This window comes from Echiichthys vipera (genome assembly GCF_963691815.1).
Source record: "Echiichthys vipera genome assembly, chromosome: 16".
Taxonomy (NCBI): Eukaryota; Metazoa; Chordata; class Actinopteri; order Perciformes; family Trachinidae; genus Echiichthys; species Echiichthys vipera.
In genome coordinates, this window is record NC_139841.1 from 27,503,189 (window position 1) to 27,526,067 (window position 22,879).

The 22,879-nt window shown below is 47.8% G+C and overlaps 1 protein-coding gene across 1 annotated transcript in view; it reads left to right on the top strand.

The window, feature by feature from the left end:
• The window catches only part of ttc28 (tetratricopeptide repeat domain 28), a 120,460-nt gene extending 101,893 nt beyond the window's left edge, over positions 1 to 18,567 (top strand). The window contains exons 19-34 of the mRNA XM_083929594.1: positions 866 to 995; positions 1,209 to 1,436; positions 2,850 to 3,021; positions 5,054 to 5,194; positions 5,329 to 5,473; positions 5,561 to 5,740; positions 6,833 to 7,407; positions 7,486 to 7,733; positions 8,997 to 9,121; positions 9,230 to 9,307; positions 9,423 to 9,582; positions 10,774 to 10,850; positions 11,790 to 11,919; positions 13,252 to 13,359; positions 13,439 to 14,075; positions 15,348 to 18,567. Coding sequence (XP_083785720.1) covers positions 866 to 995; positions 1,209 to 1,436; positions 2,850 to 3,021; positions 5,054 to 5,194; positions 5,329 to 5,473; positions 5,561 to 5,740; positions 6,833 to 7,407; positions 7,486 to 7,733; positions 8,997 to 9,121; positions 9,230 to 9,307; positions 9,423 to 9,582; positions 10,774 to 10,850; positions 11,790 to 11,919; positions 13,252 to 13,359; positions 13,439 to 14,075; positions 15,348 to 16,467 — 4,254 coding nt within the window. The 3' untranslated portion in view covers positions 16,468 to 18,567. The remainder of the gene's footprint in view (positions 1 to 865; positions 996 to 1,208; positions 1,437 to 2,849; positions 3,022 to 5,053; positions 5,195 to 5,328; positions 5,474 to 5,560; positions 5,741 to 6,832; positions 7,408 to 7,485; positions 7,734 to 8,996; positions 9,122 to 9,229; positions 9,308 to 9,422; positions 9,583 to 10,773; positions 10,851 to 11,789; positions 11,920 to 13,251; positions 13,360 to 13,438; positions 14,076 to 15,347) is intronic.
• The last annotated feature ends 4,312 nt before the right edge of the window (positions 18,568 to 22,879 follow it).

The window sequence follows — 22,879 nt, forward strand, 5'->3', positions numbered from 1 at the left end:
CGTGATGGCCAATTTATTTAACCAGTTAAAAATACGATAACGAAGTGAATCAAACTAACAAAATAACAACTGATTTATGTCTTAATTTCTCAATCAAAAACACTTTGAAACAGTGACATTTTGAAGTTTTGTTTTTCAATTAAAAAACATAAAAAAATGCCTGAAAAATACCATTTTTTAGATAAAAGCGTTTTTATTTTATTCTAAATTTCTTCTCAATCAAAATGCCATTATTTGAAGTTGCACTGACACTTCTTTCTTTTATACACGTCGTGTTTTATTGATCTTCTTTTATATTTTTAAACATTTCTGATATTTACCACAGACAAATGGACGTAGCGTCTCCGTCGAGGTCCATTCTCTCAACTTGATCCAATCGTCCTCGCCTACTCGCCATCTTGTCAGACTTTGACTCCGCCTCATTTCCTCTTACCAAAAAAGGGCATGTATGTGACGTTGGGGGGAGGGGCGTACGTCCATCTGGCTGACGTTTACCTCCGAGGAGAAGTGAGGGCCAGAGGCTAGCTGTCACTCAAGAGGCCACGCCCCTAATTATTCATAAACTTTAACCTCCAATAAAATAAAAACTAGCCCCTCCCCCTCAGTGTTGTCATGGAGATCTGAGCTAAACACACAGACTAGAATGTTCTTTTGTCCTTAAACAGGTTTAATGATGCTGTGAAAACGGCCTGTTTAACATGGGGCTCAATGAGAAACTGCTCTGTTATGAAACCTGCCCCTAGTGGACACTCAGAGAACTGACGCTGACGGAGCTTCCTGATTGGATCAAACAGGAAGTCTCTGTGGTGGGGGCTTTGTATTTACACGTATATGTGTTTGTGTGTTTGTTTGTTCTGTGTTTCAGTTGTACAGAGCGTCCGTGTTGTTTGAGGCGATCCGTCATGAGACGCAGCACAGCACGGATTACAAGCTCTCTCTGTTTGATCTGCAAACCAGCTCGTACCAGGCTCTCCAGAGAGTCCTCGTCAGCCTGGGTGAGCTAACCGCCCTCGCCGTGTGAACCCCCGAGCCTCGTTTTCTCGTTCTCACCTTCCCTCTCTCATGTTCACACACGCTCTCTCTCTCTCTCTGTTCCCATTAGTGACGCACTAATTATCACCTGACGTCTGAGTGCTAATTCAGTCCTTCTCTTCTCTTCAATCTCCCTCCATATTCCTCTATCCTTCCTCCTCCGTGTGTCGTCTCAGGCCGGCACGATGAGGCGCTGGCCATAGCGGAGCGAGGGCGGACGAGAGCCTTCGCCGATCTCCTGGTGGAACGGCAGAAAGGAAGTCAGCAGGCGTCGAGCACTGACCCTTACATCCCCGTCACTGTGGAGCACATCCTGGAGACGGTCAACGGGCAGAGGGCCATGGTCCTCTACTATTCTCTGGCTGGAGGCTTCCTGTACAGCTGGCTGATCTCTCCGGGGACAGGTACACACACACACACACACACACACACACACACACACACACACACACACACACACACACACACACACACACACATTATTACAGTTGTCGTCTGCGAGGCCGTACAACGACAGCAATCATATGCATACAGTTAAAGGTTGAACATGTAGAAAGAGCAGAACAGCTCCATCTAGCGTCTCAAGATCGTCGTCGCAACAACAAAAAATAAGTCCAGCAGTGGGGTTGCCAGGTTGGTCAGACCCGGCCCTGTAGCCTCCAGGAGACCGGCGTCTGTTTGAGTCTGTTTGAACCCGTCTCCTCCAGAAAACCACAGCATAAAAACAAGGCAACAGACTCACCTGCAGTTGCATTTTACCACGAAAGGGGTCGCTAGAAACAGGATAGCTGACAGATTATGGCTTTTTAAGAGTACTTTTTGTCAGTTTTCCAAGACTTTAATTTACAGGACAGACAGGAAATGGGGTGAGAGGGGGGGGGGCATGCAGCAAAGGGCCGCAGGTCAGAGTCGAACCCATATATGGTGCCTCGAGGACCTTCAGCGTCTTTACATGGGGGCCACTGCTCTAACCACTGAGCCACCGGCCGCTCCGGATTGTGTCTTTAAAGTGGGACTTTGGACATTTCTTGAGTGGAAGTAAACGGTTCAATTTAGCACCAAATCAAAAGCTGCTGCAGCAACTTCTGAGACATAAAAGAGCATGAGAATGGCATAAACGCCCATTATAATAACATTATATGGAGTCTCAACTTTCAAAAAGGCCACAAAAACACACTTTAACACACTGGGACTTCCCTGAGCGCTGAAGTCCATGAGAGTGCGATCGAACGTGTTTATTGCTGTGACATTTACCGAGCGCGCCCGTTCTCCTCGCTGGATGAACCTGTTTCGTTTTGGGCTCCCTGTGATCTTTCTCCTCTCGCGCCGTCCTCAGGCCGAAATGTCAGCCATGTGTGAACTCCTAAACTAACCGTCATGAGGACTTTTGTCCACCGGAGGGAATAAACCTTTGGATATGAATCGCTTTTTTCAACCTTAATGAGTGACGTGGCCTTTTCCTCCAAGACCCCCCTGAAGGGAGCTTCCTGATCACTTTTATCACAACACCGTAGCCTTTAAGATCCGCTCGCCGCGAGAGTTTTAGACATTTAGCCTCGTTAATAATTTAGATAGATCCCAAAATCAGCCCTGCACGCTGACTCTGGAGCAATTTGGTTTTACAGCGCTGCACGAACAGCTTTAATGTGGATCCTTGTGCCAGTTTTTCTAATTATTTCACACCCCACACTTAGACACCTTTAAACAGTACACACACACACACACACACACACACACACACACACACACACACACACACACACACATACACACAGTTCAGCGAGCACTAATTCACTCATGTTCTTCCTGAAATGCAGGTATTGTGAAGTTTAACGAGGTGTATCTGGGGGAAAGTGGAGTGGAGGACTTCCAGGACGGCGGCGGTGTTGGTGTTGGTGGTGGGAGCCCGCAGGGTGGAGGTCCTCTGTCTCTGGAGCAGTACATCTGCAACGCCAGAGAGGCTCTGGGAGTGGACAGCCACTACAGCAGGTTTTTACTTTTCCTTCAGTGATAGAGTGTGAGGTGGTTCGATTCTGTCATTAACAACGTAACTCACCCACGGATGGATGACTGAACGGGTCAACTGGGCACTGGTCCAGGGGCCCAGAGAGTCAGGGGCCCTGACTCATAAAATGTTGCTGAAAAAACTCAAATGATCACAAAGAGATGCTGAATAACCAAGTAAACAAAAATCGACCACAAATGACCAAAGAGAGACAAAAAATGACTAAAGGGATGCAAAACAGCCACAAAGATATGCTAAATGACTGAAAATAGATGCAAAACCACCACAAAAAGATGCAAAATGACTAAAAATAGATGCAAAACAACACAAAAAGATGCTAAATGACTGAAAATAGATGCAAAACCACCACAAAAAGATGCAAAATGACTAAAAATAGATGCAAAACCACCACAAAAAGATTCAAAATGACTAAAAAACTCCCTAAAAAGCACAGTACCATCACAGTGAGCATGTGCAGCGTCACAGAGCTGCAGATTCTTGTGACCGTACGTCGTCACTAAAACTCAAAGTCAGGAGAGAGAGCTTAAGAAGATGGAGGAGCCATATGCTGCGTGTCATCCATCTTCCTTTCCTCCTGCTCTCCGCTGCCATATTCCCTTACACTCAATTATCCCGCCCGCAACTTCAGGCCTTGGTTGGCACCACTTTGTAAATCACTACCATGTGTCGCGTCAGCAAACGTTCCCCCACACAAACTGTGGCTCAACTTTCTGAGGGAAGCACTGCAGTGGAGTTACTGTAGCCAGCAGCCATGTGTTGTGTCTGCGGCGTGGATGGATGACTGAACTGTGGCCTACCGGGCACAGGCCCAGGGGTCAGGGGTCAGGGGTCAGGGGTCAAGGGTCCTGACATAAAACAACCCTGAATGAAGAGATGCTAGATGACCACAAATGCACACAAGATGATCAAAAATAGATGCAAAACAACTATAAAGAGATCCAAGATGACTACAAAGAGATGAAAAACAACTATAAGGAGATGCAAAATGACCGCAAAGAGATGCAAAATGACCAAAAATAGATACAAAACAACTATAAAGAGATCCAAGATGACTACAAAGAGATGCAAAACAACTATAAGGAGATGTCTGCAGATCGTGGTGACTGCCACAACATGTGGGTCATGTTCGACATTACTATAGATATTGTTATAGTTACTGTTACTCGCTGGCTGCTTGCATCTCTGGAAGTGTGTCAGTCTCTTTGTCTTTTGTCTATCTTTGTGTTTCTCTCTCTCTCTCTCCTTTTCTTCCTCCCCAACCGGTCAAGACAGATGTGCGTCCTCCACAGAGCTGGGTCTGTCCGACGTTCCTGTCTGTTATAGGGAAGGTTTTCGTTGCCACCGTACTCTACGGGGGAATTGTTGGGTCTTTACCTACTCTGTAAAGTGTCCTGAGATAACTTTGGTTATGATTTGACACTATAAATAAAATTGAATTGAATTGAATAGATGCAAAATGGCCACACAGAGATGCAAAATGACCAAAAATAGATGCAAAACAACTATAAGGAGATGCAGAATGACCACAAAGAGATTTAAAATGACCAGAAATAGATGCAAAGTTACTCCAAAGGGATGCAAAATGACTAAAAATAAATGCAAAACATCAATAAGGAGATGCAAAATGACTCCAAAGAGATGCAAAACTAGTATAAGGAGACAAATTTTCCAAAGTGACAATAAATAAAGACTTTCTATTCTATTTTGAGTTATTTTACACTGGTTTTGCCACTTTTACTCAAGTAAACCATCAGTGCACTGACATTACAGTGTAACAGTGTCACTGTTGAGCTAAAGCTACAGTCTCATCACTAATCTCTAAAGTAATAAAGGTAGCATGAGAAATATGTTCACGTATATCATACAACACTGAAGTAACTGGTTTTGTTGTCGTCCTGTGAATCAAATGTAGCGTTATTGCAGAATACTGGAGATAACTGGTGCAGTAACCACAGTGTGTGTGTGTGTGTGTGTGTATTTGCGTCTCCTCGGCAGAGTCGGTTCCAGCAGCGAGACAGAGAGTGAAGCCGGGGACCTGTTAGAGCAGCAGTTTGAGGAGCTGAACAACAGACTGACCTCAGCCACCGACCCCACGGGATACCTCCGCATGGTGTCCCGGAATAACCTCTGCAACAGGTCGGTGCCGCCGTCAGGTCCAAATGTAATCTTACGCAACACCGGTTTGAGAGCAAAACCTGCAGAACGCATGACAGCACCGTCGTTTTAGTGCTCCGTATGTGTGTGTGTGTGTGTGTGTGTTTAATGAGCAGGAGCTGTCAGAGCATGACGAGTCTGTACAGCGCCACAGTGTCTCCGGTGAAGGACAGCTCGTCGTCTCCTGCGTACCGGCCCAGCAACACCGGCAAACCTCCCCTACGGGCCCTCTATGACCTACTCATAGCACCAATGGAGGGGGTGTGTACGTCCACAGACGCGTGTTCACGGTCCCGTCCTTCCGCTTTATTTTGTTGTTAACCGTAAATGCTTTGGTTTGGTCCTCAGGGCCTGATGCACAGCAGCGGACCCGTGGGCCGACACAGGCAGCTGGTGTTGGTGCTGGAGGGGGAACTGTACCTCATCCCCTTTGCCTTGCTCAAAGGCAGCTCGTCGAATGAGTACCTTTATGAGCGCTTCAGCCTCATTTCCGTTCCTTCCTTAGGCAGCCTGGGAACCACAGTCAAGGTACGCACATCCACTTTTAAAGCCGTCTTTATCCGTAGAGGGGTGAGGGGGGGAGACAGGGGGAGACAGGTGGTGTTCACCGTCTGGAAGCTGGGAACTTCAGAGGAATTTGAGCGAATTTCTTCTCTTCATTAGTCAGAAATACAAGTTTGTGTTGTCCGTTTCATGCTCTATTATATCTCATAGGTTCCACAGAGTTGTTGCTATATTTAACTCTTATTTTACATTTTTAGAATTAATCAAAAGTGTTAAAAAAGCTCCAGAATCCCACATTCAGACCCACAGACGTTTCCACTAAAGGGATGCAAAACAGCCACAAAGATATGCTAAATGACTAAAAATAGATGCAAAAAGACCATATGGACAAAAGATTATAGCATAAATATGCAAAACTATTAAAAATAGATGTAAAATGACCACAGAGAGAAACAGAACAGTGACATCAGAACGTAAAATGACTAAAAATAGATGCAAAACCAGCACAAAAAGATGCAAAATGACTAATAATAGATGCAAAACCAGCACAAAAAGACGGGGTGGTGGGTCTGACCCTTCTTTGGGCAGCCTGGGAACCACAGTCAAGGTACGCACATCCACTTTTAAACCCGTCTTTATCCATAGAGGGGTGAGGGGGGAGGCAGGGGGAGACAGGGGGTGTTCACCGTCTGGAAGCTGCGAACTTCAGAGGAATTTGAGTGAATTTCTTCTCTTCATTAGTCAGAAATACAAGTATGTGTTGTCTGTTTCATGCTCTATTATATCTCATAGGTTCCACAGATTTATTGCTATATTTAACTCTTATTTTACCTTTTTAGAATTAATCAAAAGCGTCTTAAATGCTCCATAATGCCACATTCAGACCCCCAGACGTCAAGGAGCAGCAGAGACAAACCCACGCTGTGATTTGGGATCAAAACCTTTTTTCACATTTGTAGATTTTCTCTCGTTTGTGGTCGATTGTGTGTGTTTTGTCACTTGTGTTGTGTTGTGTGGTCAGAGAGGCTCTTATTGTGAAATCCATCCATCCTCTGAACGCCCTCTCCTACTGCCAATACATGAAAATTCCCCTTATAATATTTGTTTGACCCACAGCCTCAGCCTCGTCGCGGGGGCCCCTTATTCTGCTCAGACGGAGGTTCTGTGGCGGCAGTGGTCGGGGCTCCTCGCCTGCCCCCCTCCGTCATGGACCGCTGGTTGTGGGGCCCCTTACCTTCAGCCCAAGATGAGGCTCTGTGGCTGGGGGAGCAGCTGGGGTGTCATCCCCTGACCGGAGCCAACGCCACAAAGGAGCGCGTGCTCGCCGCTCTGAGTCAGGCAGAGTGCGTCCACTTTGCCACTCATATATCCTGGAAGCTCGCCGCTTTGGTTCTCGCCCCCAACCAAGAGCACGCTGGGGGGGAGGGGGCAGGCGGGCGACCCAGGGAGAGGACGCAGTGCGGAGGGTCGACGGCGGGCGAGGCTGCGGGTCAAGATGGAAGGATGAAAGCTTCGTTTGCAAAGAATCCCAGCAGCCCGGAGAGCCTCAGGGGAGCGGATGAAACGAGCGAGGACGGGGAGAGTGTGTGTGACGCGGAGAGTGTGTGCGACAGCCCGGCACTTCACGACTTCCTCCTCACTGCTGCTGATGTGCTGGACCTCTGCCTGAGCGTCAAACTGGTGGTTTTGAGGTAAAACTTGTTCTGCAGATTTAACGTTTTACAAAGCCCGTTACGTCTCCGCTGACCCCTCTCTCCTCGCCGCCGCAGGTTGTACCCGGAGTCCAGCAGCAGGGTGACAGCTGACGGAGTGGTGGGTCTGACCCGAGCCTTCCTGGCTGCAGGGGTCCAGTGTGTGTGCGTCTCTCTGTGGCCTGTGCAGATAGCCGCCTCCAAACTCTTCACGCACGCCTTCTACACGGCGCTTCTCAACGGCACCAAAGCCAGCGCAGCTCTGACCGAGGCCATGAAGACTCTGCAGAGCAGCAAACACTTCTCACACCCCTCCAACTGGGCTGGTGAGCAAACACCCGTGATCGAGGGTCATAACAGCAACGTAGAGCATAGACAGCAACATGAGAGACTAGGGAGTAGTCAGTAAAGTGTATAAGGAAGATATGTGAGAATTACTGCATGTAAAATGCCTGAAATGCAGCAGAAATTGATGTTATATGTAATGATTTCTTTCTTATCTGTTCACATTACAGTAAGATGTTTGTTGAGCTGCATTCATGCCCGACATTCTGCGTCACCTCCAACATTAGTCCAGTCATTTAATGATAAAAGGTTAAACAAATTGCAACAGAAGCCAACTCAACTGGTTTTGTGTCCTCAATATGTGCTGAGTAAGGGAAAAAAGACCCAATTATACCCTATTTATCCGGGGTCGGGTCGCGGGGGCAGCAGCTCCAGCAGGGGACCCCAAACTTCCCTTTCCCGGGCCACATTAACCAGCTCTAACTGGGGGATCCTGAGGCGTTCCCAGGCCAGTGTGGAGATCTAATCTCTCCACCTGGTCCTGGGTCTTCCCCGAGGCCTCCTCCCAGCTGGACGTGCCTGGAACACCTCCCTAGGGAGGCGCCCAGGGTTCATCCTTACCAGATGATCCTGAACCACCTCAACTGGCTCCTTTCAACGCAAAGGAGCAGCGGCTCTACTCCGAGTTCCTCACGGATGCTGAACTTCTCCCCCTCTCTCTAAGGGAGACTCCAGACCCCCTCCTGAGGAAACACATTTCACACGCTTGGACCTGGACCTGGTTCTTTGGGTCCTGACCCAGCTTTCATGACCACAGGTGAGGGTAGGAACCAGGACTGTCCTGTAGATCCAGAGCTTTGTCTTCCTCAGCTCTCTTTTCATCACAACGGTGCGGTAGAGCGACTGCAGCTCCGCCCCCGCTGCTCCGATTCTCCGGCCAAACTCACGCTCCATCGTCCCCTCACTCGTGAACAAGATCCCGAGGTCCTTGAACTCCTTCACTTGGGGTCAGGACTCATTCCCTACCTGGAGAATGAACCATGTGAACAAACCATTTAAAAAAAACTTGATGTAAGTAATCACCTCAGTCATAGGTAGTCCCATATTCAGGTGAGGAACTTCCCCCTATTGGGATTCTCCTGGGTGTTTTTCCACTTACTCAGGACATATTGAGGATACAAAATCAGTTTCATTCTGTTGCAATTTGTTCAACGTGACCCCTATTTTGGCTTAAAATGACCGGTCTAACCAAAACAACATCATCTGGTGTGGAAATGTCTTTACTGTGTGTGTGTTTCCTCCAGGGTACGTGCTGATTGGCAGTGACGTGAAGCTGAACAGCCCCATGTCGCTAGTTGCACAAGCTCTGGCAGAGATCCTCCAGTACCCAGAGAGAGCCAGGGACGCCCTCAGAGTGCTGCTACACCTGGTGAGACCCCAAGCCCCAAGAACACTTCCACCAAATGAAAGTCAATGTCAGTTGCGCGCACAAACGTCAGGAGGCCCGTGTTTGAACTGCGTCTCTTTCTCTCTGCAGGTTGAGAAGTCTTTGCAGCGCATTCAGAGTGGCCAGTGTAACCCGATGTACACGTCGCAGCAGAGTGTAGAGAATAAGGTCTGTGTGTGTGTGTGTGTGTGTGTGTGTGTTGTTCTGTCTCTTTGTCTTTAAATGTCAGCCTCTGTGTCTCCTCTGTTAATGACCGTGTGCGCTCTCCTTCCTCTGGGGGAAGGTCGGCGGGGTGCCCGGGTGGCAGGCCCTCCTGTCTGCGGTGGGTTTCCGGCTGGACTTCTCTGGCAGCGGTGGTGGCCTCCCCGCGGCGGTTTTCTTCCCCACCTCAGACCCCGGGGATCGGCTGCAGCAGTGCAGCACCACTCTCCAGTCCCTGCTCGGTAACACGGCTTTTCTATTATTCAAAATGTCTCTCGTGTCAATCACGCTGACAGAGTAACGACCTGTTTAAGTCCCTCCAGGGACCACGACTCACACTGGATTTACATAAAGCTCATACCTCCAAAATAGATAGAGAGATAGATAGATAGATAGATAGATGGATGGATGGATGGATGGATGGATAGATAGATAGATAGATGGATGGATGGATGGATGGATGGATAGATAGATAGATAGATAGATAGATGGATGGATGGATGGATGGATGGATGGATAGATGGATGGATGGATGGATGGATAGATGGATAGATGGATAGATGGATAGATGGATGGATGGATGGATGGATGGATGGATGGATAGATGGATAGATGGATAGATAGATAGATAGGTAAGAGTACGGTACTGCAAATTTAAAACACTATATTACAACATACTCTGTGGATTTTAAGGTGCTAGATGAAGAGAGAAGTGGTAGATTTCAGAACTAAGTCACTTGAATGATGTGTTTCCTGAGCGTTGTTGTGCAGCGTTGTAGAGTCTGACGGCAGCAGGTAGGAACTGTTTCCCGTGCCGTTCTTTAAGCAGCGAGGTCGAATAAGTCTGCTGCTGAAGCTGCTCTGAAGCTCGTCCAGGGTTTCGTGGTAGGGAAGAGAGACATTGTCCGTGATCACCAGCAGTTTTGCCAGGATCCTGTGCTCCACCACCTCCTCGAGGGTGGCAACAACAGACCGGGCCTCCTTTATGAGTTTGTTCAGTGCGTCTTTTGCTTTGATGCCCGCGCCCCAGGACACCACAGCGAAGAAGATGGTGCTCGCGACAACAGACTGATAAAACATCTGAAGCAATCGAATGTCATGATCAAGACGTGAAATCTCTGCTTTAAGGTCGATTCATCGATAAGCTGTCAACTACTAGATTAATCGCCAGCTATTTTTTATAATCAATCTATTGTTTTAAGTCAAAATGATCTGATTTCAGCTTCTTAAAGGTGAATATGTTCTTGTTTCTTTCCTCTTCTGTGACAGAAAACCCGATATCTTTGACTTTCTTTGACTATCTTTGACTAAACAAGACATTTGAGGACGTTGTCTTGGTCTTTTGGAAACACTGTTCCATGTTTTTCACCATTTTATGGACCAAACAACTCCAACTCCCTTTAATGTTTCTTTACCGTTGTGTCCTTCCTCAGGTCTCACTCCTCAAGCTCTGCAGGCTCTCTGCAAACTGGTCACAGTATCTGAGGCCGGAGAACAGCTCATTCATAAGGTACCGTCATGTTGTGTCGTGGCTCAGCACTCAGTTAAAGCCCTAATGCAACAATGTTGAAATACTCCCATTACATCAGTAAAAGTACAGAAGGACTATCATTTGGTTTTAAATGTGACATTTTAAGGGCTGGTGGAGCTTTGGTTGCTAGCGCCATTCGCTGCAGTGACACAGAGCCAGTTGAATATTGGCAGTTATCACTAGCACTAGCTAGCTAACGTTAGCTTTGTTAGCGAGGTGCAACTGAAAAGACATTTCCAGGCGACCAAAATGTTCTAATGAAGTTTGATGAAGTGAAAACCGAGAGGGTCAAAGTCCTGAGACTTTAACACAGACAACACCCAAAACCAAGTTCACTTGTTCTAGTTTAATGTCCACAGTTGCCGTGGATACACTACTACTATACTAAACCTCTATCCTGATTGGCAGGTGGTCGTGTAGCCCCGCCCTAAAGAGTTCCCCTGCTTTCTGGTCTGTTTGACTCTAAATGGACCATCATTTACTAAATGAACATCCTGCTGATCTGAAGAAGACTTGAAACTAGAGACTGAGACATAAACTCATTAGGAAAATGAGGACACATCACATCTCACTCTGCTGTCATGTTTTATATCCAGCTACTGTGTTTGTTTGTTAGTTACCTCCCTCTTTGCTTATCAGAGCCCTCCATGCACCACATTAGCCTCATCATCAGGTGTCATCATCCATGCATGGCTGAGTGTGCGGTGACTCAAACCCAACAGTTACGCAGAAATAACCCCTAAAGTTTTGTTTCCTCTTTTTCTCAAACCCACCTCACAAAGGCGGTTAAAAGCATGGTGGCAATGGTAAGTGTCTCACATCGACTTGAGCTCTGAGAAGGTGGCACATCAGTGTTGACTCAGACTCAGACTCACTGGAGCCTCACAGTGACATCATGGTATGTGCTCCTCTCCGCAGCTTCACCAGGTGCTGGTTCAGCTGCAGTCGGGCGACAAAGAGCAGGACTTCTCACTGGCTCCCATTCAGGTGTCGATAAGCGTGCAGCTCTGGAGGCTCCCGGGCTGCCACGAGTTCATGGCAGCGCTCGGTGAGTCATGGGTAGAATAAACCAAGTTTCACTTTTATTTTATAATGAAACCAAGTGCAACAGACTAGAAAACAGCACATCCATGGAGGTTATGATGAGTTTGGAGGAAGTTTCCAGGCTATTCATCTATTTAATTGTCTTTTAAGTTCCTATTAATCAAAGAGTGAGTTAAAACAATGGTTATTGGTCATGTGACCCACGAATGAAAGCACTTGTACTTGTCTTTTTGCATATTATCCCAGTATCCGTGTCTGTGGAGACATTCGCAGGGTACATGTAAATAAGTGCGGGAACTTCCAACTTGAGTCGGGCTTGTACTAAGGGCAGAAGTGTAATAGGAACGTGTGTGTGTGTGTGTGTGTGTGTGTGTGGATTTTAGGGCGTACTCCCACTGTGCGTCCGTCCCGTGCCCCGTTCTTTAGGGTCCTTGTCCCCCCCTCCAGGCCCGTTTGTACTCACACTACCTGGGCCTCGGAGAATGCTTCTTGCTGCCTATACGTCATCACGCTGTAACACGTCACACGCATTGATGACGTCATGGCGATGCGTGGCTTTGTTTCCAGATCTTTCCGTAGACCTCAGAGTTTTTGTGCGTCTTGTCGACTGTTTTTGAATCTTTTCATCGACCAAATCTGCAGTAAACACTCCACCTCCGCATCACACCAACGTGAACCTTTCACCGCCATTTTTTTAAATGTCCGCGCATGGTCCCTCCTTCTTTTCACTACGTCCCAACAGGCGCACAGGAAATGACCTCAGAACCGCCGTAGGCCCTGTGCTCGTGCTCGTACATGTGCAAACGTGCTTTACAAAAGCCCACCTCTCTCAGACAGTTATGCGCGGAGCGGTTGCACTCACAATGGACAAATGCACTAGGCTTTAGCCGAAAAACCTGTTTTGGCCCGGTGCAGAAGGACAGTGTGAGCGCCCTAAGAGGACAAAGGCTCGCCTGCAGTTACATCTTTCTGCCAAAGAGGCCGCTAGAAACGACGTATCTCAAATCTTATGGAGTACAACTTTAATTTAAACTTAGTTATCTATTGAAGTAGCAACAACACACTGTAAAAGTCCTGCAACCTGTATCAAGAGTGACATTTATGGAGTGTGGACACCTAAAGCAGTCTATTTCACTTTAAGTATACGCTGTAGTTAGATTGTTTTTTGCTGCTTTACCTCGCTGTCAGACAGCCGTTCCTCCACTTTCCTCAGTCTCCCTCTGCAGAAGTTCTTCTTCTCTGGAGTCAAAAGCAGGAGTTAGAAATATGAATGAGCATCACATGGAATAAAAAGCACCTCGTGTTTGTAGTAAAGTAGAGCACTTGTGTCTGTCAGGGTTCGATCTCTGTGAGGTGGGTCAGGAGGAGGTCGTGCTGAAGACGGGAAAGCAGGCGAGCAGGCGCATCATGCACTTTGCCCTCCAGTCTCTTCTTGCACTCTTCGGTGAGAAAAACACACAACTTTCATTTTTTTAAAACTAAATCTATGCCTTTATACCAATGTAACCCCTCTGTTCCTCCAGACTCCACAGAGCTTCCTAAGAGACTGAGCATGGACAGTTCCTCCTCCCTGGAGTCTCTGTCGTCATCCCAGTCGGCCTCCCAGCCCCACTCCTTACCCCTCTCCTTTGGCTGCTACCCGCCTCAGCCCTCCTTCTTACCCCCCGTCTGCCCCGACAACCTCTCCTGCGACGCCATCTCCGTCTACAGCCTCAGCTCCCTCGCTTCCTCCCTCAGTTTCCTGTCCCGACCCGAGCCCGCAGGAAGCGACATCACCGGCCAGCGCTCCCACCTGCAGGATCTGGAGAGAGCTCGCGGGGGAGGCGGCCTCTACACCTCGCACCGCCACGCGGCCGGCCTGTCGAGGGGTCGACTGACCAATCATGCAGGAGGGTTATCAGGAGAAGGGGAGGACGAGGAGTACGAGGGGTACTCCATTATCAGCAGTGAGCCGTTGGGACGAGGGAGGAGGGAGTGTGACACGTTGCCTCTACCTGCGGGACACCGACACGGCAGAGGCGGTGCTGGGAGAGGGTCCGCAGGGGGTCATGGGTACCCTATTACAGTTTCCTCCAAGGGAAGCATCAGCACGCCGACGTCTCCGATTAAAGCTCCGCCGCCGCTGCCCCTGAAAGTTCCTTCTAGCCCCAGGCAGGAAATGTGAGTTTGATGTTGTTATTGTCAGAAAGATAGATGTGGTCCAGTTCAGACCAACAGTCATGTCGAGACCAGTTGAAACCATGTGCAGGTATGCAACGTTCTGAAACCGGCCCGTTCACACCAGTGAGACGGACGAGTCGGCACCTTTTGCTGCTGGACGATATTATCGATGCGGGCTGCTACGTTCGCCAATAGGTTTTTCCCCGGCATAATTGAGACATAGAAAAGCGTCCACAGGCAGCTCCGTGTGGCTGGAAACGCCTTTTTTAAGTCCAATAATTGTTCCTTTTTTAAAAAATTGAGACTCGTAACATTTGTTTTCATCATTGTGGAATTTTTATGAAGGAAATTGAGAGGGCAAAAGTCGTATCGGCTCCAGATATCAGCTCAAGAAAGTCAGCAGTCCGTATCTGTCATCGGCTGAGGCCGTTGAAAAAAAATCGGTATCGGCACGGCCCTAAAAAATCCATATCGGTTGATCCCTAAACTCTATTACATACAACATACAACATATTCTTTTTCTGATTCACTGCCTTGTTCTGGATTACGGCGCTCCCTCTCCTTATTTACTCTCTAGCTCATCTCTTTTCTTTCTCTCTCTGTCGTTGAGTCTCCGTCCAAAACTGCCGTTTCGACCAGCTGACAGTTCGTAACTAACCTGACCAGCGGGCTTAGCTACGAGCTGATTGGCTGTTGAAACAGGTGACATGCCTTACATTCTAAAACCAGCTGCTTGAGACTTGACTAACGGGGTTGCAGGCGACGCCGTCAGCCGGTTCGAGTCAAGACGAGACGGGTCAGTTCACGCTGCTGCAACGCTCACCTGCGAAAGGTTTCATCTTATCGTGAATCTTTGGTCTGAACTGGATTTTAGATTGAAATGCGATGAAAATCTTAGATCTCGGGCTCCTCCAACAATGCAAACAGTAAATGGAGCGTATTTATATGTTTCTGTAGTCTAGCACACAAGGTGCACCTGCTGATCAGGAGCGATTTATACATTCACACACGCACTAAATAAAACCTGAATCACAGGGGTTTTCATTGGAAACTGCACTCACAAATATTAAAACCTTTTAGGACATGTACAGGGCTTTTATTTTGAAGGTCTCCTCCCTCCCAGCTCTGTATCTGTTAACCTCTTTCATGTTTTATACATTTATAAGTGGGAATGCAACAGTTATGAAAGCTACAGGTCCTAGCATTCAGAGTCTGAAGCTAATTTGCTAGATGTGTTTGTTTAAATTGAACTACAATCTCCTCTTTTCCCAGCCCACCTCCTCAGAGGACCACCAAAGGAAAGGTCAGCAGCTCGGACTCGGACCAGTCGAGCACTGAGACAGACAGCACGGTCAAGTCCCAGGAGGAGAGGCAAGGGCCTGCGGGACAGATGGATCCCCAGGAACTGGCCCAGAAGATTCTGGAGGAGACCCAGAGCCACATGCAAGCCGTGGAGAGCCTGCAGAAAGCAAACATTAGAGGGAAGACTCTGAGGGGGCCTGAGGGGAGAGAAGAAGCGCGTGCCAGGCAGCCTTCTCTGTCGACTCCTACGACCCCAACTTTGACTCCCACTGGGGGAGCACGAGGCTTCCAGCCCTCTGAGACCAGTGCGTTCAGCAGACCGCCCAGTAGAGCCAGCCTAAGGGCTTGCTCCTCTCCTCTTTCCCTCTCTTGTCACCTTTCACCGCTCTCCACTTCTGTTTCCACGCCTCCCCCGACCCGGCCTAAACCGCCGTCCCGCTCCTCGTCGCTGCAGAAAATCAGCTCCGGCTACGGCAGCCCTGCTCGCTCCTCTCCTTCTTTATCTCTCTCTGTGAAAGAGCAAGCTTCACCTTTCTTCACCGTTTCCCCAGATGTGCACGTGCAGGCTCAGCTCAAACTGAAGTACCCTACCTCACCTTACACCGCCCACATCTCACCCTCCCACTCTCCTGCTGACAGCGCACCATCGCCAGCCCTTTCCTATTCCTCCGCAGGATCCGTCTCAGCCTCCCCCAGCCCTGCGAACACCCCCGAACTCAACCAGTCAAAGCGGGATACTAAAGTCCAGACCATTCATAATTTAAAAACCTTCTGGGCCAACGCTGGGCAGAAACACGAGGGGCCCTGCCCTGCTAGCTTACTCCGAGGTGGGAATAAAAAAATGAGTACAGTACAGAAAGATGTGTTGGGTTTGCTTAATCTCTCACCTAGACATGAGTGTGTCAGCAAGAACACAGAGGGACCCGAGGACCACAGCACTGACGACAGACCAAACGGTCACCATAAAAAACTGGACGCTAAACCTCCTCCGCCTCCGTCGTCCAACTCCAAAGGAAGCATCAAACTCCCCTCCGGGAATGGCTACAAGTTCCTCTCCCCTGGACATTTCTTTCCATCCTCTAAATGTTGAGAGGTGGGGCGTTCGCCGCGCTGACGTCGGAGCCAGAGGGCCGAGCTCCCGTCCCTTCTCGGTGTTTGTGCTTTGACAGAAGCTGTCCGTTTGTCAGCTCACACATTTTTTAGTGATACCTGCTGAAGACTGTGGGTAAAAAAGTGCAACCCCGTTTCCAAAATACCTGCCGAATGTGGTTTGGTGAAATAAGCAAGTCACGTCTACTTAGCGACGAGTTGCTTCAAAGCCTGTTTACGTGGTTCAGCGTTTACTCGTGCCGTGTGCACTCATGCACCTCATGCCATCACAGATGCTGGTTTTAGAGCCGGGGAGTTGGACGGTCCCCCTCTTCTTAAGGACGCTCCGTCCATGATTTCAAAAAATAATTTTCAGGACAGTTCATTCATTCATTCATCTTCAACCGCTTGTTCCTGTCGCGGGGGGCTAAAGAACGGCTAAAGAGCGTTTGGTGAATGAGGCCCATTGTTCCCTCAGTTTTGCACTATTTTCCAGCTCAGTCGTTCAGAAACACATATTGTATCCAGTCATGTTACCAACCTCCGTCGAGGCCCCTCACCTTCACTGCCACCGGTGCAACAGTGCACCCGACCCAAGTGGTTCCTCCTGCGAGTGGTGGGCCCGCAGGATGGAGAGGAAGGAGGTGCCACGTCACTTTTTCGGGCTGTGCCTGGCCGGGCTCCATGGCAAACCCGGCCACCAGGTGCTCGCCGGCGAGCCCTCCGTCTGGGCCTGGCTCCAGGCCCCGGGCTTCCACCGGTCTCTCTTCTTCTTCCCTGTTTGTCCATTGAGTTTTTGTGAACCATTCTTTGTCCGGCCCTTCGCCTGAGACCACTTTGCCATGGGAGACCCCACCAGGAGCACCAGGCTCCAGACAACACAGCCCTCAGGTTCACAGGGACACACAAACCTCTCCACCACGATAAAGTGATGGCTCCCTTATCGTGGTGGCATAGGAGGCCTCGGGGAAGACCCAGGACCAGGTGGAGAGATTAGATCTCCACACTGGCCTGGGAACGCCTCAGGATCCCCCAGTTAGAGCTGGTTAATGTGGCCCGGGAAAGGGAAGTTTGGGGTCCCCTGCTAAAGCTGCTGCCCCCGCGACCCGACCCCGGATAAGAGGTTGAAGATGAGATGAGATGTTACCAACCTGTTGCCACTCCACCTGCCGTCCCACCGTGTTTTAAGAGTATTCACACTTTTCCAGTCTTTTTGAAACGTGTTGCTGGCATCAAATTCAAAATGGCCGTATCATTTTCAAAAAACAAAGCCACTTGCAACATTCGACATGTTGTCTTTGTGCTTTTTTCAGACAAATACGGACTTCCTGTGTTTTCGCAGATCATTCGCAGATCATTCTGTTTCTATTCACATTTTTACAAACGCATCCCGACGTGTTTTTGGAAACGGGGTTGTTCTGTTTCATACTGACGGTGATTTTACACTACTTTTTATGTGAAGGGATGTAAATGTTTTGAATGTGATGACTGTGCCTTCTTCTGGAGAGAGCCGGAAAAAGACAAGTGTTGGCTTTAAAGTGTAATTCAGGCGTTAAAGTCATCCCATGGTGTTTTTCTGCACTTACATCAGATCAGCTATGGAGACAGTTTTTTTCCTGTAACAACTATTAACGTAGAAATCTGCTAGAGTCGCTAACAGCCGGACGTTGCTATCAGTGATTAGCTCGGAGCAGTACGGTGAAGGCATTCAAAGGTCTTTTTTAACCACTAATACTGCTGAAAATAACAGCAAACCTCTGCAGCAGCATGAGAAGAGTCCCTACACACAACAAAGCAGCAACAGCGTAGTTAGTGAAGCCAGAGTTTATTAAAGAGTGTTTTAAAGACTTACTTACTGGCCCCTGTACCAGCTCCTCTCATAGTAAAGTCCATCACAGTGGATTACCAAAGTCAATCCCAAAGGAAGGAGCCCATTGGTGCTTTGTTGTGTGTGTAGGGACTCTTCTCATGCTGCTGCAGAGGTTTGCTGTTGCACTCACACTGTCCATCCGTACCATGCCCAAGCACGTTTCACGGCTAAAGTCTAGTTCGTTTGACCAGTCTGAGTGCAGTAGCGGCACGCTTGCTGTCCAGGGCCCGTTTGGGAGAGGTGGGCTTTAGTAAAGCACGTTTGCACATGTACGAGCACGAGCGCGCGCACGTGTATGAGCACGAGGCCTACGGCGGTTCTGAGGTCATTTCCTGTGCGCCTGTTGGGACGTAGAAAAAAGAAGGAGGGACCATGCGCGGACATTTCAAACAATGGCGGCGAAAGGTTCACGTTGGTGTGATGCGGAGGTGGAGTGTTTACTGCAGATTTGGTCGATGAAAAGATTCAAAAACAGTCGACAAGACGCACAAAAACTCTGAGGTCTACGGAAAGATCTGGAAACAAAGCCACGCATCGCCATGACGTCATCAATGCGTGTGACGTGTTACGGCGTGATGACGTATAGGCAGCAAGAAGCATTCTCCGAGGCCCAGGTAGTGTGAGTACAAACGGGCCTGGAGGGGGGGGACAAGGACCCTAAAGACAGTGGGGGTGCGCCCTTAGTGGTTAAAAAAGACGTTTGAATGCCTTCACCGTGCTGCCCCGAGCTAATCACTGTTAGCCACGTCCGGCTAGAGACTCTCCCGGATTTCTCTGTTAATAGTTGTTGAAAAAAACAAAAAACTGTCTCTGGCTTATTTGAAATATGTAAGTGCAGAAAAAGACCCTGGGATGATTTTGCGGCAGAATGACCCTTTAAGTGTGTTTTCATGACTGACTAGAGCGCATGTGTCTCAATGCCTCCATGCCGTACTGAGAGACGGCCCTCTGTCAAACTAAAATGCTCGCTATATTTGTGTAAGTTGATTTATTGTGTGATAATTATGGTTCAATGTCATTAGCGATGCTTCCTGTCGTCCTTTCTTTTGTAAAGTAAACCGTGTTTTCCAGTCATTATTATACGTTTTTATAAAGACAATTAAAGGAAGACGTGAGGAAAACATTTTTGATATTTTTATGGAGGTCTTATGCGTGATCGTCCGCCCGCGTAACCTTCTGCTGTTAAGTGTGTCGGTGACAAATGTACAATTTTGCAGCGGTGCCGGACTCTTATTGTGAAAGGGTGTTAATTCTCACAAAGTGGGGGAATAAAAATGTTCCTTTCATGTTTGGATTTCATGACGTAAATCAAGTCTCTCTCCGTTTATAATGAAACAGGAGGTCTTTGATCAGACACAAGAAGTTTAATATTGACCTCAATTCTGCAGAAACTCACTCTCATCCAGTGGTGGAAGGTAAATTAGTACATTTACTTGAGTATTTCCATTTCAGAGAAGAAGAAGAATTACTTTATTTATCCCGCAACAGGGAAATTGAATTTTTTCACTCTTATTATTAATCATGTTACACACACACAGGCCCGAAATACACACATGTACAGACAGGACCTATGCATGCAAGTAAGGAGAGATGTTAAAGCGAGGGGGCTGCCAGTGACAGGCGCCCCAAGCAGTTGGGGGTTCGGTGCAGTCCACGCTCCATACATGGTCCAAACAGGGACTTGAACCAGCGACTCTACGGTTCCCAGCCAAGTCATCTATGGACTGTAGCTCAGTAGCGGCAGAGGGACGTATTACACATTTTTACTCCACTAGAATTTGGAATTTAAGAATTAATTTATTCAGGACTTGAGATGAATCATGTCATTTTTGAGGGGGTCCTTCCTTATAATGATACAAGGACGAAGAAGAGGACGCCCCTGCCTTGCATTGTCCCTTGGGATATTAGCCATTTTACAGCTAGGCTACTCCTAATGATTGGGCACGGGACACAAGCTAAGGCTTGATCACCCTGTAGCTGGCCACCTTTGATGAGGGCGTATAGTGTTTAAACTCAAAGGAACAGTACTGAGGATGTGTTCCGAAATTTGACGTCCTACCCCACCCTCAGGAACAGATCTCCCACGCCACTCTAACATCACGGCACATCTCGTGTGAGCGCACACAATCTATTGGCACAATGGACAGTCTCAACATCACGGCCCGTGTTTTATGAATCACAAAGTCAAAAAAGGAAATACAGTGAAAGACATTACAGGACACACACACACGCACACTAGCACGCACACACTAGCATGCACGCACACGCGCATGCACACACTAGCACGCACACACTAGCACTCACGCACACACACACACACACACTAGCACGCACACACTAGCACACACACACATGCACGCACACACTAGCACGCACACACACACACACACTAGCATGCACACACACACACACACACACACTAGCACGCACACGCACACACTAGCACGCACACACACACACATGCACACACTAGCATGGACGCGCACACACACACACACACACACACACACACACACAGCCAAATCTCAGCTTGGTAATCAGTTCAGTGATATTCATGTTTACAAAAACGGGGGGAAAAGTTACAGAAATACAGGTTTATAGGATAAATATATGAAACATAACAATGATGTGAATGATAAAAGAATAAAAATGAATTAATAATTAAAAAAACAAATAGAAAAAAATCAGAAACAAGAACAAGAAGTTTGCAAATGGACTCTGAAACCATGAAGAGAAGAGAACCACTGTTTATGTATTATAAGGTATGAGGACGTCCTTAACATATAACTCATTTGTCTGACTGGAAGAAAGTGTAAATTTCAAAATTAAGACAGATAGATACTTTATTTGCAGACCTGAGTGTGTGTTGAGGCACTGGACCAGCCTCCATAGTTCTGTTGATGACAAGTGATCAGTTTGGACACATGCAAACAAGTTTAAGATATTAATGCAAAGGTCTTTGGAGACGTCACCACAGAGAGTCACATCTGTTCAGGCTGCACGCACGGTGAGAGCTGCTGATACAGAGTACACTTCTCCTTTATAGGTAAAAGCGAATATCACACACCCACAGACAGCGTCCTTGAAGGCCTCAGTGCTCTCTCTACTGACTGCTGCACAAACTCCTTTTCATCCCTCCTCTGCACACACTCTCACACGGTGGTGTCAAGGCTGAGAAACAAGCACCTGCTGACTGCATAATACGTGGAAATGACAATGAACACAGAGTATGAATGTATAACATGTGATACTTGTTTCTTTTACCACTGGAACAATCAGCATATATACAGTACGTATGTCCTTCAACAGGTGCCGTAATAAAACAGAGGAAAGAACACAATACAGAAACACCATGAGCACAAAAACATCCACAGTAAATATACAAATATAAAAGTATTATAAATGCCTAAAATAGAGCAAGAGAAATACTGCACTGAGGATTAATTACACCGTCACTGTAGGACCGATATTCAGTTGTAAAATGAGAGTGTGATGTGTGGTAAAAATGCAATTGTTTATGAATAATAATAAATAATTATAAAAAATAACAGAAACACAAACAAAACAATAAACACAGAAGGTAAAACAATAGACAGTCAACCAGAAACTCTTAGTTACATACAGTTAATAATGAAGGGTATTTGCTGTATTTATATAAGAGAGATAAAAGAATACAGGTAAAATAAAATCAAAGAAAATGAAGATGAGATAAGTGTAGAGAAACAGGGGGAGAAGTTCAGCATCCGTGAGGAACTCGGAGTAGAGCCGCTGCTCCTTTGCGTTGAAAGGAGCCAGTTGAGGTGGTTCAGGATCATCTGGTAAGGATGAACCCTGGGCGCCTCCCTAGGGAGGTGTTCCAGGCACGTCCAGCTGGGAGGAGGCCTCGGGGAAGACCCAGGACCAGGTGGAGAGATTAGATCTCCACACTGGCCTGGGAACGCCTCAGGATCCCCCAGTTAGAGCTGGTTAATGTGGCCCGGGAAAGGGAAGTTTGGGGTCCCCTGCTAAAGCTGCTGCCCCCGAGACCAGACCCCGGATAAGAGGCTGAAGATGAGATGAAGTGTAGAGAAACGTATAGATAAAGATAAAATACATATGACTGTATATGGCATTACGTTTTATACAGTGGAAAAGTGACATTAGCAGAATTGCACTTTTATTGCAGTTATTGCATTGGGGGGCACATGCTCCCCGCCCAGGACCTGCCCCCATGATACTGTCAGTAAATCATGCTCTTTAATAATAATCCTGTCCCTGATCCTCTGAGCTTCTCTCCTCTCTGTCCGTATCATTCATGTCTCATCAATGCATGTTAATAACTCAATTCTTCCCCGGAGTTGTTTGTGCTTCGTCGTGTCTCAGGTCTCTGCTGATGGTGGTGGTGCCTGCTGCCGTGGTCCTGTGTGCAGGTCTCTGCTGATGGTGGGGGTGCCTGCTGCTGTGGTCCTGTGTGTAGGTCTCTGCTGATGGTGGTGGTGCCTGCTGCCGTGGTCCTGTGTGCAGGTCTCTGCTGATGGTGGTGGTGCCTGCTGCCGTGGTCCTG